The 17,938-nt window shown below is 39.1% G+C and overlaps 1 protein-coding gene across 1 annotated transcript in view; it reads left to right on the top strand.

Annotated features, from left to right (window-relative positions):
- The window catches only part of GDPD4 (glycerophosphodiester phosphodiesterase domain containing 4), a 124,732-nt gene that overhangs the window by 49,050 nt on the left and 57,744 nt on the right, over positions 1 to 17,938 (top strand). Inside the window, exon 10 of the mRNA XM_021715742.1 lies at positions 3,179 to 3,335. Coding sequence (XP_021571417.1) covers positions 3,179 to 3,335 — 157 coding nt within the window. The remainder of the gene's footprint in view (positions 1 to 3,178; positions 3,336 to 17,938) is intronic.

Genomic DNA, 17,938 nt, shown 5'->3' with positions numbered 1-17,938 from the left:
GCCTCCTTTTGGACTAGGAGTATTTTTAGGACTTTACTATTGGATTATTAGCTATACTTTTCTTTTTGTAGTGGTAGTGCTGGAATTTGTAATATGATCTTTAACTTATCTCTTCCTATAAATATCATACATTTTTGTGTAAAATATAAATATTTTAACAGTATGCTAACATTTCGCCTCTCCCATATTCAGACCTGGTGCCCTCATAAACCCCATAATACATTGTTATTAATTTTTTTATTAGTCAATTTCACTTTTTTTATTAAAAATGAGAAAAAATTTTTAATATTTACTCATATTTATCATTTATGGCACTATCATATAGATCTGAGTTTCAAATTATATCACTTTATTTTTTCATTTTTCTTTTAATGAAGGTATGCTTGAAATAACTTCAAATGAATCATCTTACCTTTTCTCTGTATGAAAATATTTTCATTTTCCCTTCATTTTTGAAGAATATTTTTTCTAGATAAAGAATTCTAAGTTGATAGTTGTCTTCTTTCAGTATTAAACATATCTTATTTTTTGATGAGAAATCTGCTGTATATTTATCCATATTCCCCACTACACATGCCTTTTTCCCTCTGTCTACATTTGAAATTTATTTTCATCACTAGGTTTTCACTAGCTTGGTACTTACGATTGTGTGTGTATGTACTCTTACATTTATCTTTCTTGGAATTAATTAATATTCATAGCTCTGTTGATACATAATTTTCATCAAATTTTGAAAAAACTTTTGAGTTTTACTTTTTTTTTTTTTTTTTTTTAGAAAGCAGGATTTATTGAGAGGACAGAAAAGCTCCCACAGTGGGAGGGGACCTGAGGGGCTGCTCAGTTTTTCAAAAATTTTTTTGTTCCTTTTTTTCTAGAACTCCATTTACACATATATACTACTGCTTGATATTGCCTCACAGGTCACTGGTGCCCTATTCTTTCTTGCCCTATTCTTTTTTCTATGCTCTCATTTGCATAGATTATATTGCTACATCTTCAAATTCACTGGTATGTATGATCTGTAGTATCTAATTTGTCTTAAATTTCATCCAGTGAAATATTCATTTCAGTTATTAAGTTATTTATATCTTAAATTTCCATTTTTAATATCTTACATTTATATCTTCATTATTTTCATATTTTCCTTTACATATATTATCTACATCTATAATTTCCTTTTGCATTAGTTAACACCCTTTCCTACTAATCCTATCATCTCTTTCACTTTTGAGTTTGTCTCTATTGAGTACTTTCTCTTACATATGGGGACATTTTCCTGTTTATTTATATCTCTAGTAAGCTTTGGTTACATGTTGGACATTGTGATTTTACATTACTAGGTGGTATATTTTGTTGTGTTCCCTTAAAGAATGTTGTTTTTTTCTAGCTACCTAACTATATTACTTCCAGAGTAGTTTGATCCTTTCTTCAGAGGTTTGTTTTTAAGCTCTTTTATGGAGACTCTAAAGTGGGTCTAAGTTCTTTTTTTTTTTTTTAGTAGGAGTCTTACTCTGTCATACAGGCTGGAGTGCAGTGGCACATTCATGGCCACTGCAGCCTCCACCTGCTGGGCAAGTAGGTCAGCAGATCGTTACCACACCCAGCTAATTTTTTAAAATTTATTTATTGTAGAGACGAGGTCTCGCCAAGTTGTCTGGGCTGGTCTCGAACTGGTGGACTCAGGCAATCCTCTCGCCTTGGCCTCCCAAAGTGCTGGGATTACAGGCTGAGCCACCGAGCCCAGCCTTGGTTCTAAGTTCTAAATTATTCCCTTTCCTAAGGTGTGATCTTTGGAGTTAAAGAATGCCCATGTAAGCCAGGCTCGGTGGCTCAGCCTGTAATCCCGCACCTTTGGGCGGCTGAGGTGAGTGGATTGCCTGAGCCCGCAGGTTCGAGACCTGCCTGGGCAGCGAAACCTCATCTCTACAATAAATCAAAAATCAGCCGGGCATGGTAGCGCATGCCTGTAATTCCGGCTACTCGGAAGGCTGAAGTGGAAGGATCGCCAGAGCCCAGTGGGTCAAGGCTGCGGTGTCTGGGAGCGGCCACTGCACTCCAGTCTGGGTGACAGAGTGAAACTCCAACTCAAAAAAAAAATTTTTAAAAAGTCCATGTAACCATCAAGGACTCTCCTCTCTTGCTGGATTGAACTGAATGATTCATACTCCTGTTTGAACTCTGCAATTCAATTATCTTAGAAATTTCTGGTCTTGCCAAGCTTCATTTAATTTTACTCTGTACATTTATCCATACACTTAAGGGACCTCTGCATATTTTCCTGAAGCTGTTTTTTGTTGTTGTTGTTGTTTTGTTTCCTTTTTTATACTTGTGTCTTCTGTGGCATTCTAGGCTACAAATTCTAGGTTTCTTGGCCTTCTCTTACTTTGATCTTTTTATCCTTATTTCAGCAAGATAGCTGGGTCCCCTTTCGGTCCCTCCTCTGTGTACTGCAGTTCATTATTCACCTGCAGAAAGGAAGCCGGGGTAATGGAATAGCTTATTTCATTTGTTTTCTTTTTCTCAGAGATTGTAACACTGTGCTCCTTGTTGTCCATCAACCGAAAACAGTTATTTCTTTTATTTTGTCTAGTTTTCTAGTGGTTTATGGCAGGAGAGTAAGACCCAAGCCTTACTCCCTCATTATAGATGTTCTCTTCATAGGCATTTTAATGAGAAAGAGCTTCATAAAACCTGGGGTTCTTCAAAGCAAATAGCAGATGGAAAAATGAGGAACTTGTCTAATGATCCTTTCAGATATGGAGGTTCTAGGACTAGAAATACTCAGTGCAGGTGTCCCTCTGGGAAAAGAAGGATTATGTGGATGCCTGTTTAGTATGGCTCTGGGACCTGAAGACCTTGCCTCATCCCCACTCCCATTCACCTTATTCTTCAGGCATTTATTGTACTTGCTGCTTTCCTGGTGCCAGAAAGCCTATGAATAGGGAAGCTAGTCTCACCATCACTAATGTGATTACATATCATGAAAGATTGATTCCTAGGGAAGAAAAATATTGACATCAAAGTGTAAATGTCTGATATTCCGTCCCTTTTTGATATTTGAGGAGTAAGGCCTAAGTAAGACTTATGACATTGAAGAACATTCTGGGGATCCTGTCTGCCAAGATAACTAACTTTAGCCTATCCACCTCTGCCCCTCTTTTTCCACCTCTGCCTGCAGTTATGACCGGGTGCCTTTCCTCATGCATGACTTTGACCTGAGAAGAACAACTAATATCAGGGAAGTTCGGCCAGAAGCTGCCTTCAGGCACTCTAGCTCCTTCAGCTGGGATTTCCTGTCAACTCTGAATGCAGGCAAATGGTTTACTAAACCAGAGGTAAAACACATTGCCCAGTTCCACAAATCTGCACTGAATCCCTCTGTTGTACGAGATTATGTGCTGCTCCTGAAGATAAAGACCACAGGTGAAGATAGGCAGATGTACAGAAATTTCATCCTAGTTTGGTAACAGGACTTTAGCATTGGCAGGAGGGCTTCTTTGGCAATGCAGTGAGTCTAATTGCTGCTTTCTACATTCACCAGGGGGTCTGAAGACAAACTTGTAAATGTACTCTTGTCTTACTCCTTTTTACCCAACCATTTTATAAATGTTTGCAGTGTGCTTGCCATGTACATAGCATTTTCCTGGGCAATGCAGACTAGAAAACATATGTATTATTGATTTCTTCTTCTTGCCATTTAACAAATATTTATCAAGTGTCTACTGAGTATTAGGCATATGGAATATATGCCATAATGCAGTTCACAGACTAGTATAAGAAACAGACAATTACAATATATTGTGATAAACTAGAGTTAATTTCAGGCTTCTTCAGGATCACACAAGAAAAATTTCTAACTCAGTCTGAGAGGTATGAATGGGAGATTTTGGAAGGAGAGGTATAGACTAATAATGGATGTGGTAAAATATAAAGCATGTGCTGTGTACAATGTAATTTTAAGGCAAGAGTGAATGGTTCCTCTTGAAGAAGTTGGAGAATATTTACTGTATACAGAGGTGCCATTTGAGTTGAGAGAAGATCATTACTAAGGGGAACCATGGCAATAATGGTGATGTGTTTCAGAGATTATATTATACTAGAGCAAGAGGGTATGTGTGTGTAAGAAGGAGAGGGAGGGAAGGAAAGAGAGAAAGAAGGGAAGGGTGGAGAGTAGATGGGACATAGATTGGGAGAAGAATCTGGAAAACATGGTGAGGGAAAATCATAGCAATGGTTAAACAACAAATTAGAGTTGGGTTTTTTTAGGCTTTTAATTTTTATTACAGAAAAAAAGCTTCATTTCTTATTTTGCTTTGTGATCTGTGCTTGTGCCTTCAACACTTTCATGATGATTTTCTGCTCCTTGATAAGAAAAGCACACTTGATCCTGTCACGAACACATTTTGCACACATGGAATCACCATAGGCCCGGCTGACATGTTTTTTTTGTTTTGGACAACCTCATAAGAACTGTTGGTCTTGATTATGTTTAAGTGGGTATAAGGTCAGCTTTGCATTTGATAAAGATCAAGCCTGTGTTCACAAGATAGATGAAAGAATATATATATACAACCTATATTTTCCAGTTTAAGTTATGGGTAGGAAACCACATGACCTAGGTTCTGTCCAATAAGATACATCCATTTGAGACATTGCTTTTGAAAATAAACATCTCAATAAGTCAGACAGCAGGCATCCATGTTGCTAGCATATGAAGCTACAGAGATAGCATATGTGAGGATCAGCTTGGCAGTAACTCCCTTATCAGATAAGAGTGTAATTAAGGCAGTAAATATTCGGGGATTTTTGGTTGCATTCTAAGGGTAGAGTGGAATTTTATTTATATATGATGTTAATCCTGAGGACTGGTTGATCATGTTTTATGTAAAAAATAGAGAAAAGTAAAGAATCATGTAATGATGAACTCATCTACTGAAACTCCGCTTCAGATTCATTCTGTATTAATATGAGATAGCTTATATTAGTATTAATATGAGATAGCTTAAAGTGGAATTGTTATTACTTCAGTTCCTCAGAATATTTGTCCTCATAGGCATATATAGGCTGTAAATGTGGAAATAATGTGATTAATCTCATATTTCAGGTTTCTGAGTATGTGTAAACTCTACAATATGTCTCAGTGTATATGAATAGAAAAGCACATAAAAAACTAGAGATTCTCCACTATGATGTATATATGGGATGAGTTAGCCATAGTTAATGTTTTGGAAAATGTGCATTTTAAATGAAAAGGCTGTTATTGAATCTGATATGTAATATATAGTTTGTAAAACTCTTACTGGGATTTGTAGAATTAAACTTACTCCTAACGTTGAGTCAAAGTTTCATCAGATGGAGATGTTTGATGGAATGGTAGGGTTGATTAATTTTAATTATTGGAGGATTTTTATTGGTAGTCCTTATTGGGACTTAGTAGTCCTTATTGTTGAAAGATAATGAGTTGTTTTTTATGTCAGTGGTCATAGTTAGATACCATGTGGTAACTATGATGTTTAATATTTACTTGTATTAAATATCATGCTTCTTTTTGTATTCCAAACTTTTCTTCAAAACCATCTCCTATTGGATTAGTTGTAAGAGGCAGAGTTGAATAAGTTATTATAGTACATTTTGGTGATTTTTTTGTTTAGGATTAATAGCTCTATTTTAGCATGATTAAGTGCTTTGCTTGTAGTGTTTAGTTATACTATGACTAAGGCTACTGAGAAATATCCTGAAGCCTGGGGTTCAAATATAGTTATCTGGGGGACTTTATAGTTAAGTTTGATTGTAGAGCTTCTTAGCTTTCTTGCCATATGATTAGAAGGTGGCAACTTGGCAAGATCTCATCTCTACAATAAATCAAAATGAGCCGGGCATGGTAGTGCGCGCCTGTAGTTCCAGCTACATGGAAGGCTGAGGCAGAAGGATCGCCAGAGCCCAGCAGGTTGAGGCTGCGGTGGCCGGGAGCGGCCACTGCACTCCAGTCTGGGCAACAGGAAGACTCCAACTCAAAAAAAAAAAAGAAGGTGGTTGGAATGGTATTAGCATATGACTTAAAAGAATTGGAGATTTGAGTAATTTTTTGTAGTGAAGAAGTGGGTTATGAAGATTCTTCTGGTGATTCTTCATTGTTTGAGTATGATTATTAATTGATGATGGCAAATTGGTTATTATATTAGTATATTTATTATTCCTGGGATTAATGGTGAAAATTAAGTAGTTAATCTGATTAATAACAAAATAAGAATAGATAAAGAAGTTTTGAGAGTTGATCCTGGATGCTCAGCAGAATTCCTGTTTCTTCTCCTAACCAGCATTTCTGTGGAACTTTCATATTTTTTTGTGAAAGTATAATTCTCAAAATGATAAAAAATATAATTCTCATGTAAATACATGTGGATATGAGTACAAGTTTTATTTAACATTAATGAGGGAACCAGCAAGATGACTAGACCCACTCAAAAGAGAAATGAGAGAGATGGTCAACTAGAAAACACTAGCTCTCATCTCTTCCACAAAGACAACCAAAACAATAATAAAAAACTATATTTTAATGAAAATAACTGAAAAAGAGCACCAGAGTATATGTCAAAGGAGCAAAAGAAACTAAAACTCAGGATAGATACATAGGGAATGGAAGAAAACACCAGGACTCCACTACCCATCCCCCAGCCTGGATCAGCTGGGAACTAGGAGGAACTTCTCCCTGTAGTGAAAAGATAGGCAAGAGGATCCCAGTAGCCCCCACCAATACCTTGGATGCTTACAGTCCTCACTACTGGGATTCCTGAAGTTCTCACAGGCTCTAAGCCCAGCTGAAGAAGCTGCCTAGATGCTACACAAGAGAGAGTTGATACTGTGTTCCCTCCAAAGAAGAAACTGACACTGTGCCCTGCCTCCTGTGGCTTGCATGGCAACAGTGCCATACCATCTTAGAACTGGAACTAATGGAGTGTATATTGCTGTCTTGTTCAGAGATTATAGCCACAGCATCCCTTCATTCCTGAAGCTAAACTACTGTGAACCACCCTGACCCCTACCCCACCCCACTCCCAGTGACCCGACATCCCCAGGTCAAGCTGCAAGCAACTGTTAAACCTTTCTCTGTGGGGACAAGTACAATAGAACTGTTTCACATACCCTACCCTCAACACACCTTTCAGGATAGAGCTAAGGCTGTGCCCTCTCTCCCGTTAAAATGGTGCTTTGGCAGATCAGCTCTGCCTCTCTCAGATTTGGCCATGCCCTGCCCCTAGGGGCCTGAGCTGAAACTAAGCTTTGCCTCCCAAGGAAACAGTACTTTGGAAAAGCCCTATATAGCAGTGAAATGGTGCTGGAGCTGCCCAGAACAGCCATGCCCACCAGACTTGAGCAGAAGAAGAATATCACCTCCTGGGTAATGAGTATACTGACTGAGTTAAGCAGCTGTGCATCCCAGAGCTGAGCTGACACAATACCCTGTGTCCCAGGGAAATAGAGCAGTAGCTAAGCTGAGACACCCCACCCTACAGGCCACACAACTCTAGTACCCTGCTTCCCGGAAGCTGAATTAGCTCTCTAGTTTTTGAGCTGCTAAGGCACCCCTTTCCCTGCAAAGTGGATTCATTGCTGTGCCGCTCCCTGCACCACAGTACTACAGCAGTCACGCTCGGCCATTCTGGGGTACTTGCTGCTGCTGCTACACTTAGCCCCACAGGACCTTGGATACTGCCGAGTCCTACCATCTCAGGGTCTAGAGTCACCACTACATTGTGGCTCATCCCCAGGGACCCAGGTTGTCACTGAGCCCTATTGGCTTAGGTTCCTGAATTACAGCTATAGTCTGTGCCCCAGGCTCAAACCTTCAGAACATCCCTCCTTCCTTAGAGTCAGGCCAGGACTCCTAGGAGTAAAATCACAACTGCAATCCAACCTTCTGGATCTGAGATGCTATGGGGGATACCCAGAGACATGGATCCTGGTACTCTGGGCAACCTACATCTAACCCTGCCACAGAGTGAATCTGTACTCCAATACCCAGGTGCCACATAGATTCATGAGACTCTGATCCCAGGATCACGCCCCCACAGCTAATCTGAGCATCTGCACCTGGAGCCCAGTGCAGCAACTGCTGATTGTAAGTCATGTTAGCCCTGATATTAAGAGGGATTCCCTCTTAAATCTTCTCATTGTGGGGGAAATGAGAATATGAGAATAGGAGGACCACAAAGGCCCTTGCTACCAAGGATATTAACAACCTATGCCTCTACTGTTGCTACAACAAACTTCTACAGGCTAGGCCGCTGCGGCACCCACAGTTATTGCTGATGTTGAATACAGCCAGTGAAGCTGCACAGAGACTATACCACTGCACCTACCTGGAAACAGTGTCACCACACCATTCCCGTTTAGGCTACTAAGACTCAACTGCAGGTGAAAGTCTTTCTCTATAACACTCATGGCCACCCCAGTGTCGACTTGCTAGGCTTCGATAATCCTTCCACTTTAGCCTTCCAAGTAGCCATAACTACAGGCACGTGCTACCACTCCCACTTCAGAAAGTTTGAAAGAGGTGATTGTAATCCATAGCCATTAGCACAGGGACACAAGACACTTTTAAAAAGCAAGTAACTGTGATACCACCAAGAGAAAATAACTCACTAGCATTCAGCCTCAAAGAATAGGAAATAAATGAATTGCTGAAAAGGAATTTAGAATAATGATCTCAAGAAAACTCAATGAAATACAAGACACTGCAGATACAATAAAACAAAATCAGGAAAACTATTCATGATATTAATGAAAAATCCAGTAGAGATAGATATAATTTAAAAGAACCAAACAGAAATCTTGCAGCTGAATAATTCAACTAATGAAATTAAAACTACATTAGAAAATTCAAAAGGAGACTTGATCAAATAGAAGGAAGAATCTCTGAGACTGAAAATGTGTCATTTTGAAAATTACCCAGATTAAAAAAAAAAAAAGAATGAGCAAGAGTAAAGAAAGCCTGCAAGACATGTGGGGCACTATTAAGAAAACAATTTTTGTTTTGTTAAAGAAGTTCTAGAAGGAAAGAGTTGGAAAAAGGTGAAGAAAACCTATTTACTGAGTTAATAGCTGAAAACTTTCTAAATCTGGGGCGATATGGACATCCAGGTCCAGGAAGCTCAAATGTTCCCAAGGAAACTCAACTCAGAAATGTCCTCACTGAGGCACATTATAGTGAAATTATCAAAAGACAAAGACAGAGAGAATTCTAAAGACAGAAAGAGAAAAGCATCAAGTCACATATAAGTGAACCATTTGGCTAGTAGCAAATTTCTCAGCAGAAATCTTATCGTCCTGGAGAGAATAGGATGGAATAACTGAAAGAAAACAAAATTGCTAGTCAAGATTACTTTATGCAGCAAATCCATCCTTAATAAACGAGGGAGAAATATAGTCTTTCCTAGACAAGGAAAACCTAAGTAATTTATCACCACTAGACTAACCTTACAAAAAAATATTCAAGGGATTCCTGCATCTAGAAGTGGAAAAAAATAATAATCACCATCATGAAAACATAAAAGTATAAAAATCACTGGTAGAATAGATACCCAAAGGAGAAAGAGAGAAGAATCAAACCTTATCACTACAGAAAACCATTAAACCAAAATAGTAAAAATAAAAGAAGAAAGGAACAAAGGATATACAAAACAACCTGAAAAAATTAGCAAAATGATAGTAGTAAGATCTCACTAATAATAATCTTGAATGTAAACTGATTAAATTCTCCACTTAAATGACATAGACTGCCTGAATGATTTTTTTTTGAGTTGGAGTCTTACTCTGTTGCCCAGGCTGAAGTGCCATGGCACACTCATGGCCACCCCAGTGTCGACTTGCTAGGCTTCGATAATCCTTCCACTTTATTCTTCCAAGTAGCCGTAACTACAGGCATGTGCTACCACTCCCAGCTAATTTTTGGATTTATTGTAGAGACAAGGTCTTGCCAAGTTGCCTGGGCTGGTCTCGAACCTGCGGACTCAGGCAATCCACTTGCCTCGGCCTCCCAAAGTGCTGGGATTACAGGCTGAGTGACTGAACCTGGCCCTGAATGAATTTTTTAAATAACCAAACTATATACTACTTACAAGAAATTCACTTTACCTATAAAGACACATAAAGTCTGAAAGTAAAGGAATCAATATAGTTCATGCAAAAGAATACCAAAAGCAAGCAGAAATAGCTATACTTATATCAGGTAAAACAGACTTTAGGTCAAAAGCTGTAAAAAGAGACAAGGTCATTATGTCATCATAAAGGGGTTGATGCAGCAAGAAGATACAACTATTGTAAAAATGCATGTACCCAACACCAGCACTCCCAGATATATAAAACAAATATTATTAGATTTAAAAGGAGAGATAGAGCTCAATATAGTAAAAGTTGACAACTTTAACACCCACTGTTAGCATTGGTCAGATCATCTAGACATAAAATTAATAAAGAAATATCAGATTAAAACTACACATTAATCAGATGAACCTAACAGACATTTACAGAACATCTCATCAAATGGCTTTAGAATATACATCCTTAGCACCATCACATGGAACATTATCCAGAATAGACTGTGTGTTATGTTACAAAACAAGTCTCAACAAATTTTAAATCCTTGAAATCATATCACATATCTTTTCTGATCACAATGTAATAAAACTGGAAATCAATAAGAAGCGGAACTTTTACACATAGACCAATGGAACAGGATAGAGATTCTGCAAGCAAAGCCTCAATTCCTCAACCAACTCATCTTTGATAAAGCCTCCAGCAAAAACTAATGGGGAGAGGAAAACTTGTTCAGTAAATGGTGCTGGGAAAACTGACTGACCACATGCAGAAGACTGAAACAGGACCCCTACATATCACCATACACAAAAATTAACTCTAAATGAATCAAAGATCTAAACGTAAAACTTCAAACTATAAGAACCTTAGAAAATGCAGGAGACGCCCTTATGGAAATTGGAACTGGCAACAATTTCCTATCCCGAACCCTAAAGGCCAATACCTTAAGAAATAAGATAGACATGTGGGACTTCATCAAACTAATGAGCTTCTACAAAGCAAAAGAAACCATCAAGAGAGCTAGGAGACACCCCACAGAATGGGAAAAAATATTTGCCAACTGTATATCTGACAAAGGCCTAATGCCTAGGATCTATAAGAAACTCAAACGCACTGAAGGAAAAAAAACAGCCCCTTTAAAAAGTGGGCAAAAGACATGAATAGACACTTCTCAAAAGAAGATATATGGGCAGCCAACAGACATATGAAAATAAGTGCTCAGCCTCACTCATCATCAGAGAAATGCAAATCAAAACCACATCGAGATACCACCTAACCCCTGTAAGAATGGCCATCATTAATAAAACAAACAACAGATGCTGGCGAGGATGTGGAGAAAAAGGAACACTTCTACACTGCTGGTGAGGATGCAAATTTGTACAACCTCTCTGGAAAATAGTCTGGAGATTTCTAAAAGAACTTGAAATTGACCTTCCATATGACCCAGCAATTCCCCTATTGGGAATATACCCGGAGGAGCTCATCAAATTATTCTACGAAAAAGATACCTGCACACATATGTTTGTTGCAGCTCTATTCACAATAGTAAAAACATGGAACCAACCATGTTGTCCATCAAAGCTGGTACATATACACAATGGAATATTATGCAGCCATAAAGAAGGACAAATATATGGACTTTGCAGCAAATTGGATAGACTTGGAGTCTATCATACTCAGTGATTTATTACAGAAACAAATAACTGAGTTCCAGATGTTCTCACTCATAAGGTGACCTTGAACAATCATTATGCTATAAGAAAGTGATTGACAGTAGTGGAAAATTGTCAGGGGAGGGGGAGTGGGACTAGCAGTTGAGGGAAACTGCTGGGGGAGGGAGGGGCATACCTCATCAACAAGGGTACCTGCATGATCAATGTTTGTATACCTAACCCTGAATTGTACCCCACATCTTTATAATAAATAAATTTAATTTAATTTAATTTAAAAAAAGAGGAACTTTTAAAACTGTATGAATAAGTGGAAATTAAACAACATGCATCTTGGGAGGCAGGGAAGATGGCGGCCAAGCCAGTCAGACTATGTGTCCCTTGTGAGTGAGTGAGTGTATGGAAAATTTTGTTTATGTGCTAGTGAGTGAGTGGGCGTGTGAGTTACTGACTGAGTGAGGGCTAGGGATCTAGCGGCCAGGGCTCTCCTGGTGCAGCGGCTGGTGCCACAGCTGCTGGGCTTGGACCCCAGCAATTCCTGGGACACAGAAGCCGAGTGCCATTTTCTCTTTCTTTTCTTTTCTTTTTTAATCAACAAACCCTCCCTGGTAAGAAAACGCTGGGAGAGACTACCTAAGTGGGGCTTGTGAGCGGGTGACCAGGCCCCTGGTGCAATAGCAGGTGCTGAATCTTCTCTACTTTGTCCCTCGCTCTTCCCGGATGTTGGAGCGCCCTTGTTTTTTTAAAAATGGACAAAAGTTTTCCTTTTGGAAAGTGGAGAGGAGGCACTGTTGCTCCAGGCGCTCCCACACCATTGAAGCAGGAGAAATAAATTTAATTTATTTATTATAAAGATGTGGGGTACAATTCAGGGTTAGGTATACAAACATTGGTCATGCAGGTTCCCTTGTTGATGAGGTATGTCCCTCCCGCCCCCTAGCAGTTTCCCTCAACTGCTAGTCCCTGGGCTTTGCCTCATCACTTCAGCACCTGGCAGGGAGCTGGAAGGGGCTACAGACAGAGTCCAGAGGCAAGTTCCCACGGAAGAGGACAAGAGAGGCACCCTACCACCATATTGAAGGTGGGGTGGGAAAGTGCTCGGACCTGCTCACTATGGACCAACAGATCCGATTGCTGTGACTGGCGGATCAACTACTCAGGTCTTGAGCGTGGCCAAAAGGAATATCCAGAGAGCACAAACTTCAGAGGGACCTGATAAGTACTGAGTTCCAAGCACCCCACCCTACCCTGACCCAGCTGTGGGACAAAGGGTGTAGTCAGAAAGGAGGAGGAAGAACTCCAGAGATCAGTGGTGAGTCCAAGGGTGACCCAAACCCCCTCCTTCCCAGCAATCCTCTGAATGTCAGATCCACACAGCTGGGCCACGATTGAGAGGGACAAACCCAGACGGAGCCTGGACATCAGTCACAATAAAACTCCATTCCAGGATAGGCCTGGCTGGGGCGCCCTGGTGAGAAAACATACCTGGGGAAGAGACAATCCCATACCTCCCCACTAGAGATCTCCCTGACCCTACCAGAGTGAAAGGGGAGGACTGCAGCCCCACCCATTGCTACTGTCCCCCCTCCTTTCCTGCTTTGTTCCCTGAGAAGTGAAAGAGGTGGCTCTACAGGAGAGACCTGATTAGAGGAACAGTTGCCCACAAGAGGGCAGGTTTTTTTTTTTGCTTTTTGGTTGGTTTTTGTTTTTTAAATTTTCAATTATTTTTTAATTTAAAAAAAGTTTTTGACGGTTTGCTTATTAGTTCATCTGTTTTAAAAATATTTTTCCTTTGTGCTTGAATGTATACATGAGGGTTTGATCCACCCCCAAAAAAAATTCTTTTCTTTTTCTGTTTCTTCTTTTATTTGTCATTTTCTGTTTATGTGTGGATGTGAATGGTTGAGTGTTTATCTTTTGATTTTGTTGTGGTTGTTGGTTTTTGTTCTTCTGGGTCTTTTTTATATTCATTTTTTATAGTTTAAGGGGTATGTCAATAGATTTGTAAGGGTTCGACCTGAATCCCCCCCTTTTTTTCCCTTTGGTCTTTCCATTTTTCTTCTCTATTCACTTTGTGCTAGGGATTTGTATGTGTGTTTAGTTTTCTTGGGGGTCTTTTTGTTGCTGGTTGTTTTGTTTCACTTTGTTGTTATTCCAGTTTGTTTTGGAGTTTGTGTGTGTGTGTGTGTGTGTGTGTGTGTGTGTGTGTGTGTGTGTGTGTTTGTGTTTAGTTTTCTTGGGGGTCTTTTTGTTGCTGATTGTTTTATTTAGTTTTGTTGTTATTCCAGTTTGTTTTGGAGTGTGTGTGTATGTGTACAGTTGATTTGCATTGGCTTCTGCTTTGCATCATCATATAGAGTGGTAGTGGGGAGTGGGTCTCAGGGAACACACACCACAATAAGTGAACATTTTACTTTGCGAGTAGTGTCTGATTCCTAGCACCTAATCCCCCACTTTATTCAAATTTTGAAAACTATAAGAGACAGCAAAACTTCCCATCCACCATCCTATTTCAGAATAGAACATATCCAGAGCCCAGATCAGGGAAGAATAGAGGTCTGAGCATATGTCAGAAGGGAAAGCCTCTCCCACTGACATTGAATAACAGAACTAAAGAGAAAAACAAGAGATCTGTCACAAATGAGGAAAAGCCAAAGGAAGACCTCAGGCAATTTCAAGTGTACTAAAGACAAAACTCTTGAAAAATCAGACCTTGGTTACCCAAACAATGGAAGTCATCAAGGACTGACCCCAGAGTATGACAGGGATTAGGGAATGAATGGAAAGAGTGAGCAGGACTCAAGAAAGACAAGATGCAACACTGAGAGAGCATGTAACAGAGATTTGGGCAATAAAAAATTTCATCCAGGTAATAGATAACAAGATGACAAACATGGAATGCAGAATTAATTGAGCTGAAGAAAGAATCTCAGAACTTGAAGACCAGAACATGGAATTAACCCAATCTGTAAAAACATAGAAAGAAGACTCAGAAAGAAAGAACAAAGCCTACAAGAGAAGTGCGATTATATCAAGAGGCCGAACCTATGCCTGATTGGTATCCCAGAAGAAGAAAGGAAAATGGAGTACAACTTGGAGCAAGTATTCCAGGAAGTAATCAAAGAAAACTTTCCCCATCTCACCATAGATGTGACCAAACAAGCACAAGGGATACAGAGAACCCCACAAGACATCAAATGAGAAGAGCAACCCCTAGACATATAGTAATTCGCCTACACAAAGTAGGCACAAAAGAAAAAAAATCCTAAAGGCAGCAAGAAAGAATGGCCAGACTACCTGCCGGGGAAAACCAATCAGAATAGCAGCAGACCTATCAGCAGAAACACTACAAGCAAGAGGGGACTGGAACCCAGTATTCAAAGTCCTCAAAGATAAACAATTTCAACCAAGAATTTCCTATCCAGCCAAGCTCAGTTTCATCAGTGAAGGAGAATTAAAATCCTTCCCAAACATCCAATCCCTAAGAGATTATGCAGCTTCCAGACCAGCTCTACAGGAGACACTTAAAAAGATATTAAGCACATAAGAAAGAAGAACAAGATAGACCACACACTTCTCAAGAGAGCAGCAGAGCACAGAATCAGCAGAGAATAGTGCACAACAAGAAACTTGAAAACATACACATATATTAAGCCATAAGAAAACAAGCAAACAAAAAAACTTTATAAGAACCTCATGACAGGGATAAACAATCATCTTTCAGTAATCACCCTGAATGTGAATGGACTAAATTTGCCACTGAAAAGACACAGAATGGCAGACTGGATAAGAAACCATGACCCAATTATATGCTGCATCTAGGAGACTCATCTCACTTAAAGGGACACACACAGACTCAGAGTTAAAGGTTGGAAAACGAGTTTCCAGGCAAATGGATCACAAAAGAAGGCAGGAGTTGCAATCTTAATATCAGACAAAACAACTTTTAAGTTATCAAAAATTTTAAAAGATGCAGAAGGACACTACATAATGACAAAAACTTCAATCCATCAACAAGAAATATCCATCCTAAACATATACGCACCCAACACAGAGCACCATCATTTATAAAACAACTATTAAGTCAACTAAAAAAAGATATTGACTCTAACACTATTATAGCAAGGGACTTAAATACCCCACTGACAGCCCTAGATAGGTCATTGAGGCAAAAAATCAACAAGGAGACGCAGAACCTAAACTTGACACTCAACCAAATGGACTTAATAGATACCTACGGATTATTCCACCCAACAACCACAGAATATACATTCTACTCATCACCACATGGGACATACTCCAAGATTGATCACATCCTTAGCCATAAATCAAGCATAAACAAATTCCATAAGGTTGAAATCTTGCCATGCACATTCTCAGACCACAGTGGAATAAAAATAAATGTCAACACCAACAACATTTCCCCAAAGCCCACAGAGACATGGACACTAAATAGCATGATGCTGAACAACTACTGGGTCAACACTGAAATCAAAGCAGAAATTAAAAGATTCCTGGAGACAAATGAAAATGAAGAAACATCTTCCCAAAACCTCTGGGATGCCCTGAAAGCAGTTCTCAGAGGGAAATTTATATATCTATGAGCACACATCAAAAAAACAGAAAGATCAGATGTTGCGAGTCTAACAAATCACCTAAGGGAGCTTGAAAGAGAGGACCACCAAAGCCCCAACTTTAGCAGAAGAATCCAAATCACCAAAATAAGAGCCCAAATACAGGACATAGAAGACAAAAATACCATAGAAAACATCAACGACACAAAAAGCTGGTTCTTTGAAAGAATTAGCAAGATTGATGTTCTGCTGGCCAGAATGACCAAGAAAAAGAGAGAAAAAACCCAAATAAACACAATCAGAAATACAAAAGATCAAATCACAACTGACCCCAAAGAAATACAAAAGATTATCAGAGAGTACTATGTACACCTATATAGAAACAAACTTGATAGCCTAAGTGAAATGGAGAACTTTCTGACATCATACAACCTCTACACGTTGAAACAAGAAGACATTGAGACACTAAATAGACCAATAACAACTCAGGAAATTGACTCTGTCATACAAAAACTACCTACAAAAAAAAAGTTCTGGACCAGATGGCTTTCCAGCAGAATTCTACAAAACGTACAAGGAGGATTGGTTAACAATCCCACTGAAAGTATTCCAGGAAATAGAGAAAGCTAGAATTCTCCCCAAATCATTTTATGAAGCTACTATCACACTGATACCCAAACTGGGTAAAGATCCAACAAAAAAAGAGAACTAGAGACCAATATCCCTTATGAACATAGAGGCAAAAATCCTCAGTAAGATTCTAGCAAATCGAATCCAAAAACACATCTCAAAAGTCATCCACCAAGACCAAGTAGGCTTCATCCCCAGGATGCAGGACTTTTTCAACATTTGCAAGACCGTGAATGTCATTAAATACATCAACAGATGTAAAAACAAGAACCACATAATTATATTATTAGATGCAGAAAAAGTTTTTGATAAAATCCAGCATCCCTTCTTGATAAAAACCCTCAAACACCTAGGTATAGAAGGAACATACCTCAAAATAGTAACTGCCATTATGATAAACCCACAGCTAACTATATTGCTAAATGGACAGAAACTGGAAATATTTCCCCTGAAAACTAGAACAAGACAAGGCTGCCCACTCTCACCCCTCTTGTTCAGTGTTGTGTTGGAAGTCCTAGCTAGGGCAGTTAGACAAGAGAAGGAAATAATGGGTATCCAAATAGGAAAAGAGGAATTCAAGTTATCCCTCTTTGCTGATGATATGATCCTATACCTTGAAAATCCAAGAGAATCTGTCAAAAACCTGTTTGCACTGATAAAGGACTTTGGCAAAGTTTCAGGGTACAAAGTAAACGTGCAAAAGACAGTTGCATTCCTATACACCAACAACAAGCAGCCAGACTCCAAATAAAAAGCACAATCCCATTCACAATAGTCACAAAAAAAATGAAATACCACGGCATCTTCCTAATCATAGAGGTGAAAGGCTTTTACAATGAGAACTACAAACGTTGCGGAAAGAAATCCAAGAAGACACAAACAAATGGAAAAATATTCCATGCTCATGGCTAGGAAGAATCAACATTGTTAAAATGTCCATTCTACCAAAGGCAATCTACAGATTCAATG

This window comes from Carlito syrichta, unplaced genomic scaffold (assembly GCF_000164805.1).
Source record: "Carlito syrichta isolate Samal-C Ts95f unplaced genomic scaffold, Tarsius_syrichta-2.0.1 Scaffold307339, whole genome shotgun sequence".
In the NCBI taxonomy this organism is placed as follows: Eukaryota; Metazoa; Chordata; class Mammalia; order Primates; family Tarsiidae; genus Carlito; species Carlito syrichta.
The sequence above is the reverse complement of the archived record's forward strand: the minus strand, read 5'-3'. Positions and strand labels throughout refer to the sequence as shown.